This window comes from Falco cherrug, chromosome 1 (genome assembly GCF_023634085.1).
Source record: "Falco cherrug isolate bFalChe1 chromosome 1, bFalChe1.pri, whole genome shotgun sequence".
Lineage (NCBI taxonomy): Eukaryota > Metazoa > Chordata > Aves > Falconiformes > Falconidae > Falco > Falco cherrug.
The window spans coordinates 117140632-117160653 of NC_073697.1; the positions used below are offsets into that span (position 1 = coordinate 117140632).

Here is a 20022-nt window from a genome sequence, read left to right on the forward strand (position 1 = left end):
GTATAATACATGCATTTATAAGGAACAGCAAAGAAAGGAAACTTAACACCACAGAGAAAAATAAGTCAAACTCCATAATTGTAGGCATCGTGCTTCAGGTTGTGCCTGCATGCCTGTTATTAAAGTTTATTGCTCATTAGCCTCAGGAAAAAACATCAGTAGGAGGGCAGCTCTCAAAGCTGAGCTCTGCGCTTTATGTTTTGCCTCCTGAATACGCTCAAAACTACCCAAGTTTCCTGCCCGAGGTTTTTTCTGTACCAGCAGCATCACTGTTCCTCTGGCCTGGGTGTGCTAGGGCTGTAGTGAGAACAAATGCCAAGCCGAGACCTGCTTGGAGGTTCATGTACTTGTTGGTTGTGGTCAGGCAAATGTCCAGGCGTGATCGTAGTGCTGCATCTTGTCCCAAAAGCAGCCCTCTGGACGGCACTCGAGGAGGAGCTCATTGCCCTGGGTGCAGAGGTGCAAGTCACAGGTGATGGAATTTTTGAGCATTTTGTGGACGGGACTAGTCCCACAGGAGATTTGTCCCTTTGCCTTTTCTCTGGATGTAATTATACAAGAGGCAGCTTCTTTCTAGAGAAAATTCTTCTTTCCTGTAATTCTTTCGTTCCCAAGGAGTGCAAGTGGGCTGTAGAGATGAGGCTGTTTCAATGAGGGACCATGAAAACTGTTACACAATATATTTAGTATTATGCTACGTCCGATCTTGCAGAGAAAATAAGGGACGGTGTAGAATGAAGACAGTAATATTTGATAGCAGGATTAATCCCTGATGGAATTGTTTCTTGCAGTGTATATTTTGAGGGTTTGCATAGGAAAGTGAAACTGCTGTGGAATAAAATGTGAGTGTAAATTTTGTTATAAAGGTAACCTTCCCTGGGGATGCTTACCCTGGCATAGGGATGCCTCCTCTGTGTAGTTCCTTACCACAGCCCAGCCACTCAGAATGGATGTGTTTTTCCAAGGTAAGTGTGCCTGTACAACAGTGCAAACACACTTCCAGCTTGTTGCTTGCCTTGTGCTGCTCCTCTGAAGGCACCTGCCGTCCTGTACTGGCATGAGGTGGTTGGGAGCCGCTTGTTGTGCCGTGTGAAGCTGCCATGCCTGTGTTTTGGGCAGGAATTAGTGGTTCTGGAGGTGCTGCAAAGCAGCTGTCCTGCAAATCAGCTGTCTGGCATCCCACGTGGCAGCTAGCTTGTGCAGCTTCCAGTCATTGCAAGGCAGTGGGACCAGTTAACTGAACTGCAGGTAAATGGTGTTAAGAGCAACGTGGCGTTTTGTGAACATGAGAACACCAGTTCTTGTCCTGGTGGAGCTGGGAAGTCCTCTGCCAGCTGCAGGGAATGCTGCTCCTTCTGTGGGCTTCCACTGGGAGCGGTTCTTGTGGGGAAGTCTCCACCTGGGAAGGTACCTGGAGGGCACTTGCAAGTGCTTGTGCTTGTATGGCTTCTCCTGTTTTTTTTGGAGGGGGGAGAGAGCTTTTGTATCTTAAAATTATAGTCGTTTTGTTTACTAGCTTGGAGCTTCGTAAGGTACGCTGGCTGCCAGTGTGAGCAATTAAATCGTAAGTGAGAGAATACCCCAGCTTCTTTGCCATGCCTTGGAGAGTGACCTGTGAAGCCAAGCTGAGGTGCCCTGGGCACTTCAAAGAGCCCCACTTGTATAACTGTATCGTTAAGGGAATGTTCAAGTGATCATCCAACCAATTGTCATATGACCCAGGTTTTGTTTAAAATTCAATCTTGCTGATCAGTCTTCTAAAGCTGTAAGCCTTGATGTGTGGCCTTGGTCTAAAGTAAGTGCTGGTTGACTAATCTGAGTTACTTGGGAAGTTTTGTCAGAATTATCAGTGAAACAATGCCTTCTGGAAGATAAGCCCTCCCTTGTTAAGCGGTGACATAACTCCCTGATTTTAAACCCCATCATCTTTTATACTTGGGCGCATTGCTAAGCCTCGTAATTAGTTAAATCTGCTCCTATAATCAAAAGCTATCCGCACACTCCACTGCTCTGTGACGGTTTCAAAGATTTATGTGATTAACTTGGCGGAGGCAGTGGGTGGCTAATTGGATAAGCTTTAATCTTCACACCACCAAAGGGAAACATGGTAAGATCAGAGGAAGTAGGAAGTTATGCTGTGTTGTGTGGGAAGGTAGTTACCAAACATGTCAAAAAGATTATTGTAACGAGCAGACCAGTTGTCATGACCCAACCTACAAGAATAGGGCAGATTATTAGTGGTGAGGGAGAGCGAACGGTGCAAATTATTTCAAATTTGCTTGCCTTGGCGCTTTCTTAACAGGCAGAAACAGTTGTGCTCTTTTTAGCAAGCAAAGAGCTTTATATTCAGTTTGCTTTATTTAAGTAATTCTGTCAGATGTTGTTAACCATAGGTTTTGTGTGCTTGCTAATTGAACTGCTGAACTGGGTGGACTGTAATGATCTTTGCGTGTTCAGAAGTGTAATGCTTCTATTGTGTTCAGGTTTGTGAACCTGGTAGCAGTTGTGAGACTAGAAAATATCAGTATATTTAATCCCCCAAAGCAATGAAAAAAAGCTAGGTAATGTGTAAAACTGTATTTCATGTGTGCGTGTCTTTGTCTAATTGAGCCAGATTCCCTACCTCGATAAAATACATGTGAAGAGGTGCAAAGGGCTGGAATACAGAAGAACCCCAGCTTGTCTTTCAGGTGTTGTCCTTGAGGGCCAGCTGGTGGTGGGCACAGCGGGGCAGTCAGGTTCCAGCAGCATCAGGATGGTTAAATGAGATGTTGTGATTTACCATAAATGCCTTTTAGTCCTGTAGCAAAAAAAAAAAAATAATTTTTTTTTATTCTTTCAAATCCATTACCTTGACACGAAGTTGAATGAACAAAAAGATTATGGTGTCAAGAGCAACGTGGCGTTCCCGTGAACATGAGAACACCAGTTCTTGTGCTGGTGGAGCTGGGGAAGTCCTGTGCGAAGAGGCTGAGCGCTCTCGAGTTTAACTGGCTGTGAGTGCAATGGGAAGAGCATAGTGCGCAGATGAGGGCATATGTGCCTGGAAGTTATGGATGGCCCAAAACGTGCCTGGTGACAATTTTTCAGCAGAGTTGATTCGTCTCTCGGCCAGGAGATGTCTCTAGTTCACCGTGATTCCTCCAGGAACTCCTAGGCACAAGTTCTGGGTTTTGTTTGAATACCTTTGCTGTAAAACTTCAGGCATCCCTCCCCAGAGCTGAACCCCTCAGCAGGGTGCATTAACTCCCCCGAGCTCCACAGATACTTTTTAACTTCTTTTGATACAGAATTTTGACCACAAAATTATTTCGAGCATATGCATGCTATTGTACAGCATTCCAGTATATCTCACAGAGAAGGGACCTGGACTCGATTTAAAAATTAAAAAAGCCTTAGTGTAATTAAAAAAAAAAATGAGATTATGAGAGATCCTAAAAGTGCTTACTGTTTTTGTTTTCTTTGTGAAAGTACTTTGGGAAAGAATGGGGCGAAGGTAAAATGAGAATAAAATACAGAGTTTAAAAAAAGCAAAGCTGAAAGCAAAACCTCTTACTTCTGCACTGCTGCTGAGTGATGACTCTTACCCCAGATCTGAGTTGCAGTCTTGGGTTCAAGTGGCTCACAGTCTGTCATATGATGTTTTTCTTGTAGGGAAAACCGATGAAAAGCTGAAAGGTAGAAACCAGAAATCTGGTATTGAGAAAAATATTTAAGTGGCATTTCATTTTACTACTTGAATTTATGTGCCCTGGATGTGAAAAACTTGTATTCTGTTGTAACCAGGAAAGTGTCTATAATGTGAACAACCTCAAGTCATAATTCTTTTAAAAGAAAACCCATAACTTGATTGCTCTTTCATTTAAGAGTGTGTGTGCCTGGCTGCTTGTTCATGTTGATGCCAGACTAGGAAGTGCAGGAGAGTAACTGTGAATTCCATGTGCGGTTTTTGAAATGCAGAAATGTTCTCTTTTAGGTTTGGTCAGGATTGCAGAAAATTAGTAGTCTCATCTGATTTGCATCTGTGCTAATGTGTTGATCCTTTTACTACTGGAAGTTTTCAGGCTGTACCGCAGTGTTTTCACAAGTTTGTGTTCACACAGCAAATGCATGAATAATATGTGTATTCCTATTAACCGTAATATTTTTGTCACAGTTTTGAATGCTACATGCATTTTCTACATGCAAACAATATTTAATATGAATATGTTATACAATGTGGTGTATATTTTGGCAAGTAGCTTAATTGTTCACTGCAAAATTATTTCTCTCCCTGCTTTACCGTGTCTAGGCAGTGTTATGGAGCCTGCAAGATGTATTTGTTATTGAGATCGTCGGATTCTTTTTGGCTAATTTCTTCTGTGATTGCAGAGAAACACAATGGAGTGCAATGAATATGTACACTTCCATCTCTGTCAGCCACTCTTGCAAGTGCGGATTATATGATGAGTGGGTTTTGTGTTGAAAGTTACTTACTGAGGTTATTTTCAGATCTAGCCTAATGACGGGAGGGGTCAAACGAGGTGTAACCAACCCGTGGCTCATGGAAGAATCTGAGGAAACCAGAGGGCTTGGCTTTGACGATCTCAGGCAGCAGCAGCGAAGGATCATAGAAGGTATAAGAGTCTGTCTATTTTTTATAAGCATTGCTAGGACTCGGAGGAGCCCTTATTAGACGGTCAATACAGTAACCTATGCTGAAGTTTTGTTACCTGGAGATGTCAAATGTGATAGTTCCAGGTGGTTGTTACCTGTACTTGCAGGAGCAGTATTGTGCTTGCAGTATTCTTAACTGAAAGCATCTTAAATCAGATTTTGAGAGATGCACTTACAGGGCATCCCTGACTTTGACCATACTCATGGTTTTGGTTTGCAGTGGAGATCTCGCTAATTGCGGTGAGTGTGATGGTATTACTGCTGTGCTTCAGGCTGGGGTGTGTTCGATGTATTGTTGAATTGGAATGCGGCAAGAATTAGCTACTCTAAAAAGGGTCTTTAGATTTTGGCCCTCAAGACCCATAAGGAATCTCTAACCTTGGAAGTGTTGGAAAACCTCAGCCTGAGGACATCAGGTGGTTAATGGTAATTTCTCTGCAGTCAAAGTATTGGAAGTAATCAAATGAAATCAGGCTCCAGATAAAGCCCGCTTTAGCCTGCATGTGAAACAACATTTATAGCTACAGTTCAGGAGAACGGCCTGAACTCTGTTTGGATGGTCCAGGAGAAACCTCAAGCTCTGGTTTTTGATTCCACCGTAGGTATCCCCTGGGGAGGCTGAGAGGTATTCCTGTTGAAGGGAAGGGGGGTCTGGCCATCCCGTACAGTTTTTGGCTCCTGGGCTGCAGCTGGCTGGCAGTCTTGCTCTACGGAACATTGCTGCTTCGCAGTGTGTCAGTCCAGCCTCCAGCTTATCTCCTTGTTCTACTTGACAACTTCGGGCAACTGCATGTTTTGGTTAAGGTGCTTGCTAAGGGCAGCGTGGGTACCTGCGGACTGGAATAGCAGAGGCAGTGTGGCTCTTAATAAAGGAGCGTCTGCAGAGCTGGTGGGAGCACATCAGCCTTCAGCTGCTCCCCCCATGTCCCCTCTGTCTGAGGCTCTTTTCCATGCACTCTCTATCCTCTTCCAGCTTTAAAAATCAGCTTGAATTCTTTGGTGTTTGCATCACCTGTTTGTCTTTTATTAATGATAAAAGTTTCTTGGAAAATTTAAAAAGGCTAATCAGGGATCTCTCTGGGTGTGCCAGAAAATCTCCTGCATTTATAATTGAGTAACAGCTGAATGTTGAACCCTTGGAATTTTTTTTTTTTTTTTTGTGGGGGACCCTCAGCTAAATGTCCTGGCCAGAGCAGAGAAAATAATTACCCATCATTCACATTATTTTAAGAGTGCTGTTGCCATAAGGATTAATTTTCATGTTGTGTTGATATATTTTTCTTAACTCATTATAACTCTTTGAGTACAGATTAGATATTTTTCTTCACTTTTTCATCTTTTACGGTACATAGCCTGGCATACTGGCAATTTTATTCATGTAATTTTATATATTTTTCTGGTGCAGAACAAGATGCTGGACTTGATGCTCTTTCTTCAATCATATCCCGGCAAAAGCAAATGGGGCAGGAAATTGGGAATGAGCTGGATGAACAGAATGGTAAGAACAAGATTCATACTCAGTTTGCCTCATTTTTATGTAAGATTGTGATTAATTTCCTTTTTTTCCTGCTCCTCATACAGCTGCACTGCTTTTTGCCCACAAAGTAACAAGACAATACTGTAAAGGTTTAGAAACAAACCACCACTACAGATTCCATCTGTTCATGGCCTGGTGGTTCTATCGTGTTTCACTACATACCCTGTTGTGCATGTACAACATATAACGTTTGGTATATTTCTATCAAGCCTGCCTTTTGAAAGAAAAGATGGGTGATTATTTGCACGAAGTACAAAGTTAATTTTGTACTCTATTTTGCATTTTTCAGTTTTATGACAGTTTTTATGGTAAGCTTTTATGTGTTGCTGGGTTTCACTTGAGCATTCTTATTCTGCGTCTTTCCTTATTAACTAAATGAAAAAGCCTTGAGACAGCGATTGAAGGAGAAGCGTTGTATTGTTTGCTACAAATGATTTGGATTTTGGAGGTTTCATGGCGTTGAATGTAGGATTAAATTAAGTGCAATATTGAACTAGAAGAGTACCTATTTTCTTTAAAATGAGCCAGTATCCAAATGGTGGAATTGCTGTCCTGTTAAATGTGTTTTGTTACTCACTTAATTGTTTGCATGACATAAACTGTCCCTAGGAGAGCAGATCCTCCAGTCTTTCTGACTTTTTTATTTCTTACAATATGGTAATAGTTCAATTAGAGCCTTGGACCCCTGCCAGCTTTCTCCCTTGCACAAAGGCTTGAGCCATATGGTTTATCCTTGGGTTGTGTTGTACTTAGCCACTCAGAAGGTAAATGTCTTTTTACTTGCTAATAAATGATACGCTTAAATCTGCTTCTTCCTGGACCTGTATTTTTTCCCCGTTGTATTTCTCTGCATGCCTGCTCAGAGCGAGGGGGTTCCCGTATTAACAATCACGTAACATGAAGTACTACTTGGGAGCTCTGTTCCAAATGAGTGAAGTAAGAGGACAGCTTTCTTGTGTTTGCCTTGCATACATGGCTAAATCCAGGAGGGCTATGAAATGTCTAGAATATGTCTTTGTTTATTAATCTTAAGGTTGTTAAGAAACGGTTTGTGCAGCTGGCAGAAACTATGCTTAGTGCTCTTGTCATATTTTGATCCTCTGCCTCATGTGAGTAAAGACATTTTCAATTAGAAATCTTGGTTTCGTAAGTTTATTCTATTAACTGTTGTTTAAAAAGTCATATTAATTGCTTTTTTGCTCTAAATAGAAAACAGGTGGGAAGCATGAGCATGTTTACTAATTCCCTGTGAAACCTTGGTTTCTCATCAAGAAAATATATGATGTGTCCCATTTCCCTCTGTTGGGGGTAGGGGAAGGCTCCCCAGCTCCTTATGTTTTTGGGACCCTGAAGGTAATGTGTATAGTACCATCGCATTCCTGCGTGACCATGCCAGACTTTTTCTAGCAATGAAGCCTTGAAACATGTGTGAAATAGGGAATGCATTTAACCCTCCTTTTTACAAATAATGCAAATAATGCCAGTTTTGTTTGTCTTACAGATAGTTACAAAGCCTAGAGCAAAAATCTTCATGTTTTCATGTGAGCTCTTTTTTGAGCTCCAAGCAAGCCTTTCTCAAAAGATGGAAACTTTCCTGAGTGCTCAGAGTAAAAAGTGCCGAGGATTGCCTGTTCCTGACAGTGGGCCAGATCCTGGGGGAAGAGAAAACACCCAGTTGCTTCTGCTTCTCACTTCCTAGAATCGTGAGAATAAAACTTGCCAGCCATGCAGAGTGCATTGTTTGTAAACGTTTAAGCAGTCTGAAAAAGGTGGAACATGGCCTGACTCTTACAGATGGGGGAACCAGATCACACATCGCTATTGAGCACGTACAACTCCCATGTTTTCTCTGATTTTATTAAATCCTTTCCCCCCACCCCCGGGTACAGGGGGATGTGGTCGGGCATTTTGTTGCCACTATTACACTGGAAAAGCTGAAATCCCCAGCAATACTTTCCAAGGGCTATTTTCCCTTTGCACGTCTTATTTTGTGCCCTGTGCTTAACTAGTTACAGATTTTTCTCAGGCGTGCTGCCAATCTCATGTCACTGTTACACGATCAGGTTGATGAGGATAACTGCCCTGTAATTTCCCGACTTGGAATCTCTTTCCTTCCTAGTGCTGAGTGATAATGGCATTGTCTGTATTGTGGGGAGGTAGGGGAAGCTCATCTTCATTAAGTGCTGCGTCAGTATTTCTTTTTATTTGAGTCAGGTTTTCCATCAAATCACCCATTTTTGCAGGAAGCTTGACTTCCACTTCCCTGACCTGTTTTGGACGTTCCCACCTTCTGCAAGTAATTAGGTGCCTCTGACATTAGTTTGTTCTGACATTATGGTAAAATATGGCATAATTCTGAAGCAGCTGATAATGTCTGATAGTTAATGAAACGGACTTTAGGGAGCTGGGTAACTGTACTTATTTTCCAGACAACTTTTTATTCAGACCTGCTTTTTTCCTCCCCGAGCAGCTCAGGCTCGCTGTTCAGTTGAGATATTTGCACTTCCCAGCTCTTTGAGGTAGCCAGAGGCATTTTCCGTTGAGTGCCAGTTGGTGTAGCTGTGCATTTGCAGATGCACAAGTAGTGGAGGCATCCCGATTAATTATGCAAAGTTTACTTCTCGAGTAGAGCTGGTACACGTAAATTCTTTTGTGTTTGTTAAATGACTGAAAAATGATTAAACTTTGCTTTTTAGAAGGGTAGTTACTTGGCGGTATCTATTTTTACTTCGCTGGTGGGCTGACAGGCAGTGACGAGGAGTAATGTTTGAGGTTTGTAAGAGGGCACCCTGCAAATGGGCCCAGCTGTGGTGGTGGCTGTGGTCTTCAGAAGTTGGCCCTTCTCCTTGGGCAGACTGCGTGACGCCAGCCTCCCTTAGCTTCATGTCCCTCGACACTTGTCTTTTGGCCAGTCTCTCTGAGCTTCCTCTGCAGTCAGCAGACACCAGCAGGGGTTGCTCAGGTGTGATCCTGACACATCCACCTTTGGGCAGGGCACAGCTTGTCCTGGAACAGCCCATTTTTCCCCACCGATCTAAAGTGAGCCTGGGCTGGGATGGAGGTGATTCTTTGCAGACATCTGCCCTAAGTAGATGAGTCCCATCCTCTGATTTAGTTGCAATGCATCCAACTTTTAATTGGAGTCTCATGTCGTTCTGTAATCAGATTTTCAGTATAGCTCTGTCCTTCAGATTTTATGGCTCTGCTCAAAGCTGATGGTCCTTTTCAAACCTCCTGAGCATAGTATTTTGCACTGATGAGCAAAGTAGAAGCAGGGTACCAGGAGACGTTGTTTTGTTCCAGTCTCAGGCATCTGCTAGCAGTGGGAGAGATGGGGGATTAGCAAAAGAATTTTCCCATCATTAGTTCCAAATTTGGCCCCAGAAAACTTTCTGTAATCCTTTCATCTGTTACAGAAAAAAAAAAAAAAGAGAGAAAATAGTGTAAATGGCCTCTGGCCTTGTTGATGAGGCAATCTAATCTAGTGCAATAATTTTAGAAGAAGGCTTTAAAAAAAATCTGAATGCTGTTTGTTTTACCCTTATAGAGATGTTGTTTTCTCATTGTGACATGCTTGTATGAGAATATAGTGCTCTGTGATGGATGGTAAATATTGGTAGCTTGCAAAATTTGTCATGTTTGGCACTTCTACCATGTTGCACTCTATTTGGTATACGCCATTGAGGACAGATTTTTTGGCTTCCAGCTTCTTTAAAATTTATGTCAGAGCATAGATATGTTCATAAATAGATAAGCTGCAAACCCAGGCCACTGTTTTAAGTCCTCTTACTGGTCAAGAGAATGCTGTACACAGAGTGAATATCCAGGATGTTCTTAAACAAAATGGAACATTGTAAGTGAATGACCTCTTGTAATGCTGCTTTAATTACATAGTTATGTAACATTTTAAATTTCTTGTAAAAATGAAATTTCTAAAACCAACGAAAAATTGAAGTATTGTGTGTTTTAATTTTTTTAATAGCTTTGCAAATACGTGTTGCTGTGTCACCTCTGGCCGTAGTGGGTGGCACACAAGCCTCCGAGGTGGACTCAGCTCAACCTTTCATTCGGTGCCAGTTCAGTAGTCAAAGCCTGCGACTTGCTTGGTGCAGGATTTTTGTTAACCTGATGCGCTTCCATCAAAATGCAATTTAGAGACTCCAGTTGAGACTAGAGCCCTGTTCTAGCTGTTGCTTTGAACACAGAGCAGTGTTCTTGTAAAATCAAAGAAAGCGAGTGAAAGTATTCTTGGTGATGCAGAGACTTGTTGAAAATAGCATTGGAAATGATAGTGCAGCAGGGATGCGATTTGTGTCTCCTAGGGCAGTGTTCAACTACAGCTCTGTCGCCTCTCATGCAGATAGCCCAGTTGGTATATGGACAGTAAAATGCTTCTCCTAAAGATTATTTTACATGGCTATTGCGTAATCTAAAAGGAACCCTGAAGTTGTTTCACATTTCTGTCTATTAAGAACATTTTTGCTGTAATACAAACTAATTAGCATTGTGTACAGAATATGTTTGAGTTACGAGACTAAAATCAATGGGAGTGTGGCAGAATTACGTCATTGTTAGGGTTAGTTTGTAAATAAGAAATTATTAAAGTTCAAATCTTAAAAATTTTCATCATCTAGTCTAAACAATGTATGTTTTCATCATATAAAGTTACAATCCTGCATGCTCTGACCCCCTTCTGAGATGGCCTGAGTCCTGCGGTCGCTGGGATTTGAAGGTGTTCAGCATTCCTTGGGAAAGGCTGAGCACCAGCAGGTTCAGGTTTTCTAAAAACTTCCGCAGAGAAGCATGCGTTTTTAATACTTAGATGTAAAATAACTATCCATAGCCCGACTGACCTTATACTGTGCAGTTAGGTTTTTATTTTGCTTCCCGAGCTTATTGTCTGGAATAGAAATAACTTCAGTTTTATTGGGGAAATGTTTTGTCTTTATTGCATGCTATTGAGTTGGATTTAACTCTTCTTAGGGGAAAAATTAACACCTGTGTTAAAACCTTGTTTTTTTGTCACAAACAGTCTAAACAGTGCAATACTTAGTCTCAATATGAATACTCCGAAGTTGGGGAATACCAAAATTGACGTTAGATGGCACTTCTTGCATGTATATCTAGGCTTAAAATGACTGCATGTGGTTTTCTGCAGGCCCTGCCTAATTTTGTGCTAGGACTTGATCTTTTCTGGGGTTGAATTGACATAGTGACAAAAACTATTTGTAAGGTCTCTGGCTTGTTTCTTCTGGGTGAGGGAAAATGTTTAGTGAATAAGGCAAGGGCTGTAAGAGATTTTGTGGCAGCAGCAGTAGCAAAGGAGGCTCAGGGGGGATCTTATTGTTCCCTACAACTACCTGAAAGGTTGGAGATAGGTGGGGATAGGTCTCTTCTCCCAGGTAACAAGTGATAGGACAACAGGAGATGGCCTCAAGTTGTGTCAGGGGAGGTTTAGATAGGATATTAGGAAAAATTTAGTTGTTGAAAGGGTGGTCAAGTATTGGAACAGGCTGCCCAGGGATGTGGTGGAATCGCCATCCCTGGAAGCATTTAAGAAACTTGTAGATGTGATGCTTAGGGACACAGTTTAGTGGTGGACTTGGCAGTGCTGGGTTAACAGTTGGACTTAATGGTTTTTAAAGGTCTTTTCCAACCTAAACAATTCTGTGCTTCTGTGATAAACGTTGCCTTAGAGCATGAAACTATCATCTCTGCTCCTGCCCTGGAGCTCTGTGTGATGGTGGTTGACCCATCTTCACCAAGCTTTTGTAGAAGCGATTCCCTTCTGTGTGTCTGACTTGGCGTTGCAGGATCTAGTTTGCTGAGGTTTTGAGCACTTAACATAAATTGGTGTGGGCTGTGCTCTGGGTGTAATGAATCATGGAATGGTTTGTGTTGGAAGGGACCTGTCAGGATCTAGTCCATACCCCATGAAGTACTGGGGCATATAGAATCATTTAGGTTGTCAAAAGACCTTTAACATTGCTGAACCCAACTGTAAACCTAACACTGCCAAGTCCACCACTAAACCATGTCCCTGAAATATATGAAAATAGATTAAATACTATTTGGAAGGCTATATAAAGTTTGGTTTATACATGGCTTCTTAAAAAGAGGTTCAAGCCCTCTTTTACTGAACATCCAAAATAAATCTTAACTATTAATTTTCTTATTTTTCCTTTTGAGTTGGGGATGATTGTGTTTCATCTCCCAAGGAAGCTGTCAAAATCAAAATACACTCATACTTACTGTCAGGAGGGCTGGTGTTGGAAGGTTTGGGAGGAAGCTTTTAACTCCTTAGAGCAGAGTTGGGGTTGTGTGGAGTCCATAAGGAATGCAGCCTTGTGCTGGATGATGAGGGTAAAACACAATATTTGGTACCTGTCAAGGAAGTAAGCCCTGCCTGCGCTGCCTGCTGAAGGAGCTGTGTAGTGAAAACTAAGGTTACACTGAATTTGCATTGAATTGTAAAAAATGTATCTAGACAAAATAGTATTTACAGCATTTCCTAATCTTTGAAGTACATGATGTTGCTGCTTCAGTGTTTCCAGTGCTTATCTGTAAAACTTCTTGGTATTCTTAAAAAGAAAACTGGAAAAACAAGGGAAGTCACTGCAATATATGGATCTGTCTCCAAGCCTGGGTCAGCAGCCAGATGAGAACACCTACGCAGGGACCTCTGCAATGCGGGCTGACAGGGTAATTTTACCGGTGTTGGATGATGTGGAGCAGCATGAGAGAGGTGTGAGATGTCGTGCCTGCGGGCTTCATGGACGGTTGCTGACAGCAGAGGTAAGAATAGGGAGTAAGCATCTTTGTGCTCCCTTTCAGGCTCTAGTGGGATATGTTTCTAGCAGTCAAACTCTGCTGGGAGAACTCTATAGCAAAACAACCTATTTGTAAGTATTGATGAGATGACAGGTCTGCAGTGGCTCTCACGTAAGTCCTTGTTAAGAGTCAGTTGTGCCAAATGAGTTTGGACTTACTCTGTGGAAGATCCTTGTGAGTAAGGGAAAAGAATTAGGTGTCATTTTGACTTAGGAATGGCTTTGATGCTGTCTCACGAGACTTTCTTGTAAGTAGTCTATGGAAGCATGTGTTCAAACGAATAATCTTCAATAGATATGTTGCTGACTGGATAATTAAACTCGGAAACTAGGAATTGGCTGTTCATAGTTGGAATAGAAGTATGTCTTGACTTGGGCTTTGTGGGTCGTTCTGGTTCTGTTCAGCATTGTCGTGAAGGACGTGGATAATGAAGCACGCAGTGTGCTTACTCAGCACCTGCACAATACAAAGGTGGGAAAGGCTGCAGCTATGCTGGGAGTAATGCTAGAATTCCGCTAAATGATCTTGAGGGACTGGAGTGAAATTCTGTCGGGCTACCTGCGAAACTTGACTCTTCTGTAAGGTTTAATAAAATTAAAGATGAGTATAGTGTTTAAGGTCAACTCTTAAACATGAGCAAATAGTATAATATTGTGCAAAACGCTCTGTACAAGCCAGTGGTTGGAGATATGAGATTCTTCATTACACTTGGCCCTGAGGAGGCAGCACGCAGGTTGGGCCAGACCTCTTCAAGGTAACGTGGACCTGGGGAGAGGACCCAGAGAGTAGGCAAAAGCATGATTCCAGGCACTGAGGCATGACCCACCAGGAAGGATGAGCTGCTGAGGTACCTGAGTTTGGAGAAGAGAAGGCTGAGATGGGAACACAAGGTTCTTGGAGAATGAAAGAAGTTGGTTTGAGAGAGAGGGGAGAAGTCTTTTGCTGATAGGTTGGGTCTAGGTCAAATGGAACAGGAAAATCCTTCCAACAGCAGTGAAATGGCCGTGCCAGGAGGTTGGGAAATCCCTGTCATGGGACATCTTTAAGAAGGTCTGTTGTTCCTGACAGCTTGAGCTGAGTTAGAGCAGATGGACTGGACAACTTCTTATTTTCTGTTGTGACCTTCTCTAGCTCTTTCTTTCCTATCTCTTCTACAGCTTGACTTCCTTCAGACTTCTTGTTCTGTTGCTTTTATTGAGTTGATCTTTAATCTCCTCTTCTGGATGTCTGAACCTCCACTTTTGAAACCGCCTGTCAGTATTTCAGTAGTCCAGCGTTCTTGCTCAACTAGTTCCCTTTCCATCTCCCTTTAACTTCTCTGTGGCTTAATGTGAAACCATTGGGGTACTGTAGCTCCTGAGGCCACTGGAGACTCTTAACGTGGAAAAACCAGCATTGTTCTGAAATGACTGAGATATTTTGGCTGACACTTCAATATTATTTTTTTTTTAATTCATCTGGAAGCAGACATCCAAGTTGGGAATCTTGAGCCCGAGTCGTTAAAAGTTTTTCATCATTTTAAGCAACTGAAAATAGGGTCTTCTCATGGGAAGCAACAAACAGCCTTAATAGTGCGTCATGCTACCGAGCCTGCGTGTATATTTTTGTTACACTCTATGTACACATAATGCTGGGAGATGATACTTTTGCTTTCGGTATTTTTTTACAGCTTGACGCAGTGCTTACAGAAACAGATAAACCAGCAAGGCACAACCTGGATGAGGATAAAAGCGTTGCGCTTCTGCAGTGTGGCTGGGCTTCTACATACTCACACACATACACAATGAGCCTGTCTGGCCTCTTGGCATGGTTAGCGTTTTTCCTTGAATAGTTCAAGCCGTAAAATAACTGTTCAACATTTGTCTTCTCAATTATGTGGATTTTTCCACAGTTAGTCAATCCCTACCTCACCCACACCGCGGTGGGGAGGGGGGAAAGCTGTCTTCCTTCATCCGTCTTCATGGTGATCAGAAATGCTGGAGAAATTACCGCTGAGGAAAAATGAGTTTCAAAATTTTTTTTAAGTCTTTCAGGATTTTTCAGTAAGAGTTATGATCTTAAACATTTTATTTGTTAAGTCTCGTCTTCAGTTTTCTAGCAGGGCTTATGGAGAGCTCTAGTAGGGATATATAAGCCTCAGTTTTTAGGAGAAGAGAGTTTCCCAGCTGCTGCTTCAGGCATTTGATTTAAACTGTTTAAAAAGAAAACAAAACCTAGCTGTAATTGTAGATATTTCAACACTGTGGTGATTTTTTTTTCCGTGTTAATTTAGCTTTTCCCCCTGCTCAAAAAATCTCTTAATTGAGACCATAGAGAGGGGATTTATTTTCCTAGCCTGCTTTCCTACTTTCTTAGGGTGGCTGCCTGTCATGCATTGTAAAGAAGCAGAAAAGCACAAACCCAGTCAGTTCTCCTTTACAGCCCCTCCTTTACGGGCGATTTTGGGAAATTGCATACCTGTCTGTGAGCAGCTGAAATTATTTATCCTGACCTCACAGTTGCTGCTTGCAGAAAAGAAAGGCAAGAAATAAATTGTCCCGTGCGGAACAGCCTTTGCTAGAAAATCTAGGAAACTGTTACGGGAGTTTCTGTATAATTTTATTTATTTTACCTTCATAGATAATACCAAGGTATTATGTCGGGCTCGTTCTCCTTAAGTACTGTCCCTCTGTTTTTTGGCTGAATCGGGGAGGGTTTCAACTGCCTGTTGGAGACAAGGGTCCCAAATGCATTCTCGCTTGTGTTTGGCGTGAATGGGATGTGGCTGCTGCAGTGTTTTCAAATGATAACACATCGCTGTCTCTGGGCAAAATTTTATTCTCGGATTTTTAAGCAACACTTAGACTAAAAATAATGTTTTATTTTTAAATATTTGCTATTTGTGGCAATGAAATGCAGCTTGGGTGTTTATACTTCAGTTTATATTTTAAAAGACTAACTTTAGTGCTTCGTCTCTCCCTTCCCCTTTTCAGAGGATTTTTTGAGGATTTATGGATGGAAAAAAGTAGGTGACTGCTCTGTCCCGTATCACTTCAACTTGCTTGCCTAGCCATTATTGGAAAGAAGGTGATATTCAGGCTTGAAAGGAAGTCATGCTTGGTAGGAACCATATGCTCTTGCGTCATGGTGATTTCGGTGAGTGGGCTGTTGGATGCTTAATAGGCTTTTAATAGATTTCCCAGAAAACTTGTAGGGTTGAAACCTGAACGGTTACAACACAGGAGAGAATAAGAAAACCATGTTTCTGGGCATGTTGTTATTGTGAGGTATTGCTGGAATCTGAAGAGTGCTTTGAACTGGATTTACTCACCACCGAGCGGGTTGGTGAGTGCTCTCCAGCAGATTCTCCTGGTTTTCCCATTACCTCCAGCTCGTCTCTCCTCCTGTCTTTGCATGGAGAAACTATCCTTTCTCTCTTGTTCTCCTAGACATTGGGTAGAATATATTGCTTCTCCAATGCTTATATTTCAAGCCCGAAATCACTGGTGCTGCCTTGTTCAACATTAGACTGGTGTCCAGCACAACTCAAAATATCGAGGGCATTGTTGCTCCCAAATAAGTTGGGCTTGGGGTGAGACAACACAATTCATAGGTGGGTAGATTTGTCATGCAATTCTTAAGTGTTGGATATTAAAGAAAGTTTTAAGTGTCTGTAGGGTTTGTGGGAACTGGGTTTTTTTTAGAGTGTTTTTAGTGTCTTCTGTGCTTAATGCCAGGTAGATACAGTATGAAAAGGGGTTTGGATGCAGTGGTATGAAGTTGAGGTGAGGTGGTAGAGCAGGACATACTGCTAATTATCAAAGCTCAGGTTTTAAGTTGGAGGTGGATTGAGATCAGGGCAACCCTTCCTGTAGCCTGGAGGGATTGTGCTTGACGTATGGTGAGATGTTCAAAATGTGTGCAGCAGACGGTGAGAGCCTGGAATGATGCAGCGTGGAGGCTGATGCCATCTACTCCCAGCGGTGCTGGGGAAAATCCCTCCCAGACTGGTGCTGAGGGTGCTCCAGCTCTGCTTTCTTACTGAGCAGTCCTGAAGCACAGATCTACTTGTGGCGCCTGTATTGAAAATTGATAGACCCTATCACATTTATCAGTCGCTAGGCAGTTTCAGTTCTTTGCTGATCTGTTCTGCCATAAATAAATGTAACATATGGAATTGCTTTGGTAATCGGTACCTCTCAGAACCAGAAAATGAAATGCAACATCTTCCAAGGCTCTGACCAGAGCAAGAACAGAAACCAGGATAAAGCTGGTGCTCTGAGTGCTTGTGTGCAGATGGATCTCTGCTGTGCGGTATCTGAATGGGCAATGTGGCTTTCTTCCTTGCTTAAATACTACTTGGATATTTGTAAAATCTGCTGTTAGATCCAGCCTGGAAATGGCAGGTAATACTTGTCTGTGCTCAAACATAGAAATCGACCCCCTGGCTACCTGTTTGTAGGATGCATGTACACAGTTCATCACAACTAGGTGGAAGCAGAAATAAGAGTGCTGGGAACAGTTGCTGGTCAAAGCTACGTTTCAGTCATAAACATAATTAATGTGACATAAATATGGGATTCCTTTAAAATGGTGAAGTTGATATCTTAAAGCATCCTGAGATCACTTAAAAACAGGTAAAATAATTGTGCTATAATTATTATAAATAAAAAATAAAGTAACTCCTGCAAGCTTGGGTGGAGTAAGTCGTAGGAGCGTGATCTTTTTTTTTGTATTGCTGATGTATTAAAATGTTTTATCCCTACACGTCCCAAAACAAATGAGATGATGTAGGTATTATCGTGTTTGTTCCATCTATTGTGAAAAATATTCTGCCTCACTGGCTGTAGTCCTTTTCTATTGCCCTGATGACTTCTGGGTGTGGATGTGATGTACTAATTGCCCCCAGTGAACTGCTTTTGTTGTTACACGTCAAGAACTGGAGTAATCCTCCAGTATGACAGTAATACAGGTCTTGGACATGGAAGAGACACAATTCCTCTTTACTCTCTCCCAAGAGATTTTTGTAAGAAACACTTTAGCATGATGGGAATAAACCACACATTTGAAAAAAGATACCATAATGTGAACCGGCTGGCACTGAAGTGTAGGGACACTATCAAATATGTCTTGGCTACGTAGATTGTGTTGTTCTGAAATAATTCCAGTGGTGTTTGATCTCAAAATTTTGTTGAAAATTTTCTTATAGAACCGAGTTTTGCTGAAAAATGCTGGTTTGAGTCCAGAGCCTTTAGTCTGAAACATCTGGGTCTGACGGCCTGTTTCCAAGCTCAGGGTAGGAATTTGAGAGACACCTTTGTCTGGGATACAGTGATGGATTTGGCCCTGGGGTAGCGAGGCCACGGGGTTCACAGTTCTGAAGCAGGATGCCTGACGGATTGACCTGGGGACCAGAGGCTCCAGGGTTCCCCGTGGCTGCTTGGCTGAACCTGCTGCATCAATCGCCTCTTGGTGTTAGCAGAAATGCTGAAAGGAATATTGGTTTCAAGTACTGCCAGAGATTTTAGAAAGCTGGTTTTGGTCAGTTTTGGGCAGACCCCGTGTTAAAATAAGATATTTGGCATAAACTCCTGACAGTTTTTTCCGTGTAACTCTGACCTTTGTGTTTATAATGCCGTGTTTAAACTAGAGAGAACAGTGGCAGAAGATACAACCACCAACCACTGACAAAGCCAACCAAATCTTTGTGTTAGTACCTGAGTGCAAATCCACATGCCTTTGCCCTGCAGCAGTGCTGGGGAGAGGTGATCGGTGTCCAGTTCCTCCCTTTGCAAAGAATGCAGAGCAAAACCTTATTTTTGGGGGTGGAGAAGAGAGAAGATTTTTGTTTCTTACTGGTTGTTTGTCATGGGCTTTTTTTTTATGTGAGAGAATTATAGTGGGGAAAAATTGTGATTATGGGGAAGAAACTTGGGAATTATTTATTTTACTGTGTTGAAAGTCTTCTAATCGCTTCTTTATTGCAGAAGTCTAGTATCTGTGCTGTAGCATAGGTATGCAGTGCTGGAGGGGACCAATGCTAGCCTCTGAGACGGTCCTTAGTTTGAGGAAAAATCCATCGCGACTTGGCTAAGCTTTGAAATCTTGAAGATGCTCTGAGACAGATCTATTAATTTGTCTGCTTCGTTTTCTCCAGCTAATGTTTCCCTGAGCAAGCTTTGCCTTGGGCTTGCAGGGGTAAGTAGAGCTTTACCGTTTTCCTGGGGTCAGAGGCTGTGGTAGCAGGGGGCAGGTGGGGAGAAAGCAGGAGATGCCAGTCAGTGCTGTGGTGTTTGGCAGGAACAAGCTGCGAGCCAAACCAGTGTCATAGGGAGGGATGGTTCCAGGCAGGGAGTCCTGGACAGTGCCCCATGCAAGTGGGCGGAGTGGGGTGACACCTTAATTCTGGTGCACCTTTCCCCTTGAACTCCTGCATCCCACCTGGGCATCTTACTGATGTAGCTCTGCCCGCAGTTAGTAAGCAGTTCTGTTACCTGCTGTTATTTTGGAATATCAACATTTTCCGTATCCCTGTGTTATCCAGTTGCTATGCAACAGGGTGTGGGTATCACATTTCGGTAATTGGATTTTCAACCAATGTTTGTAGATAACGTGGGTTTTTGCCAAAGAAAATTAGCAGTGTGAATTGAACTCTAAAGTGGCCTTCCGAAACATGATATTTTAAATGAATAGAAAATCAGATAAACGGGGAGGAAAGCTTCCTTCTGGTTGAGCTTAGGACATAGACTACTTTTTTATGTAATAATACTCATTATAAATAAGTATTTTCACTTGGAAATTATTACTAGCACCAAGCTGCCTCAGAATGTCAGCCTGTGGATGGAGAGAGAAGGCTGTAGCATGATACACATTCATGTGCCAGTGATCAAAGAGCTTGTGAGAATTTGGGCTGGATTATGCATTTGCTGCCACTTTGTGCATTTGTGTGGCAGTTGGGGTCAGTGTTGACCAGTTGGGTTTTTCCCACTGTTTTATGGTACTTCACTAATCATTGGTAA

The 20022-nt window shown here is 42.3% G+C and overlaps 1 protein-coding gene across 3 annotated transcripts in view; it reads left to right on the forward strand.

Moving 5' to 3' along the window:
• STX8 (syntaxin 8) overlaps positions 1–20022 on the forward strand; it is a 104510-nt gene that overhangs the window by 10864 nt on the left and 73624 nt on the right. For all 3 annotated transcript variants that reach the window (XR_008734334.1, XM_055723114.1, XM_055723121.1), the window contains exons 5-6: positions 4492–4616; positions 6062–6154. Coding sequence is in view for 2 of the 3 variants with exons in the window: in XM_055723114.1 (XP_055579089.1) it covers positions 4492–4616; positions 6062–6154 (218 nt within the window). In the remaining variant the exon portion in view is untranslated. The remainder of the gene's footprint in view (positions 1–4491; positions 4617–6061; positions 6155–20022) is intronic.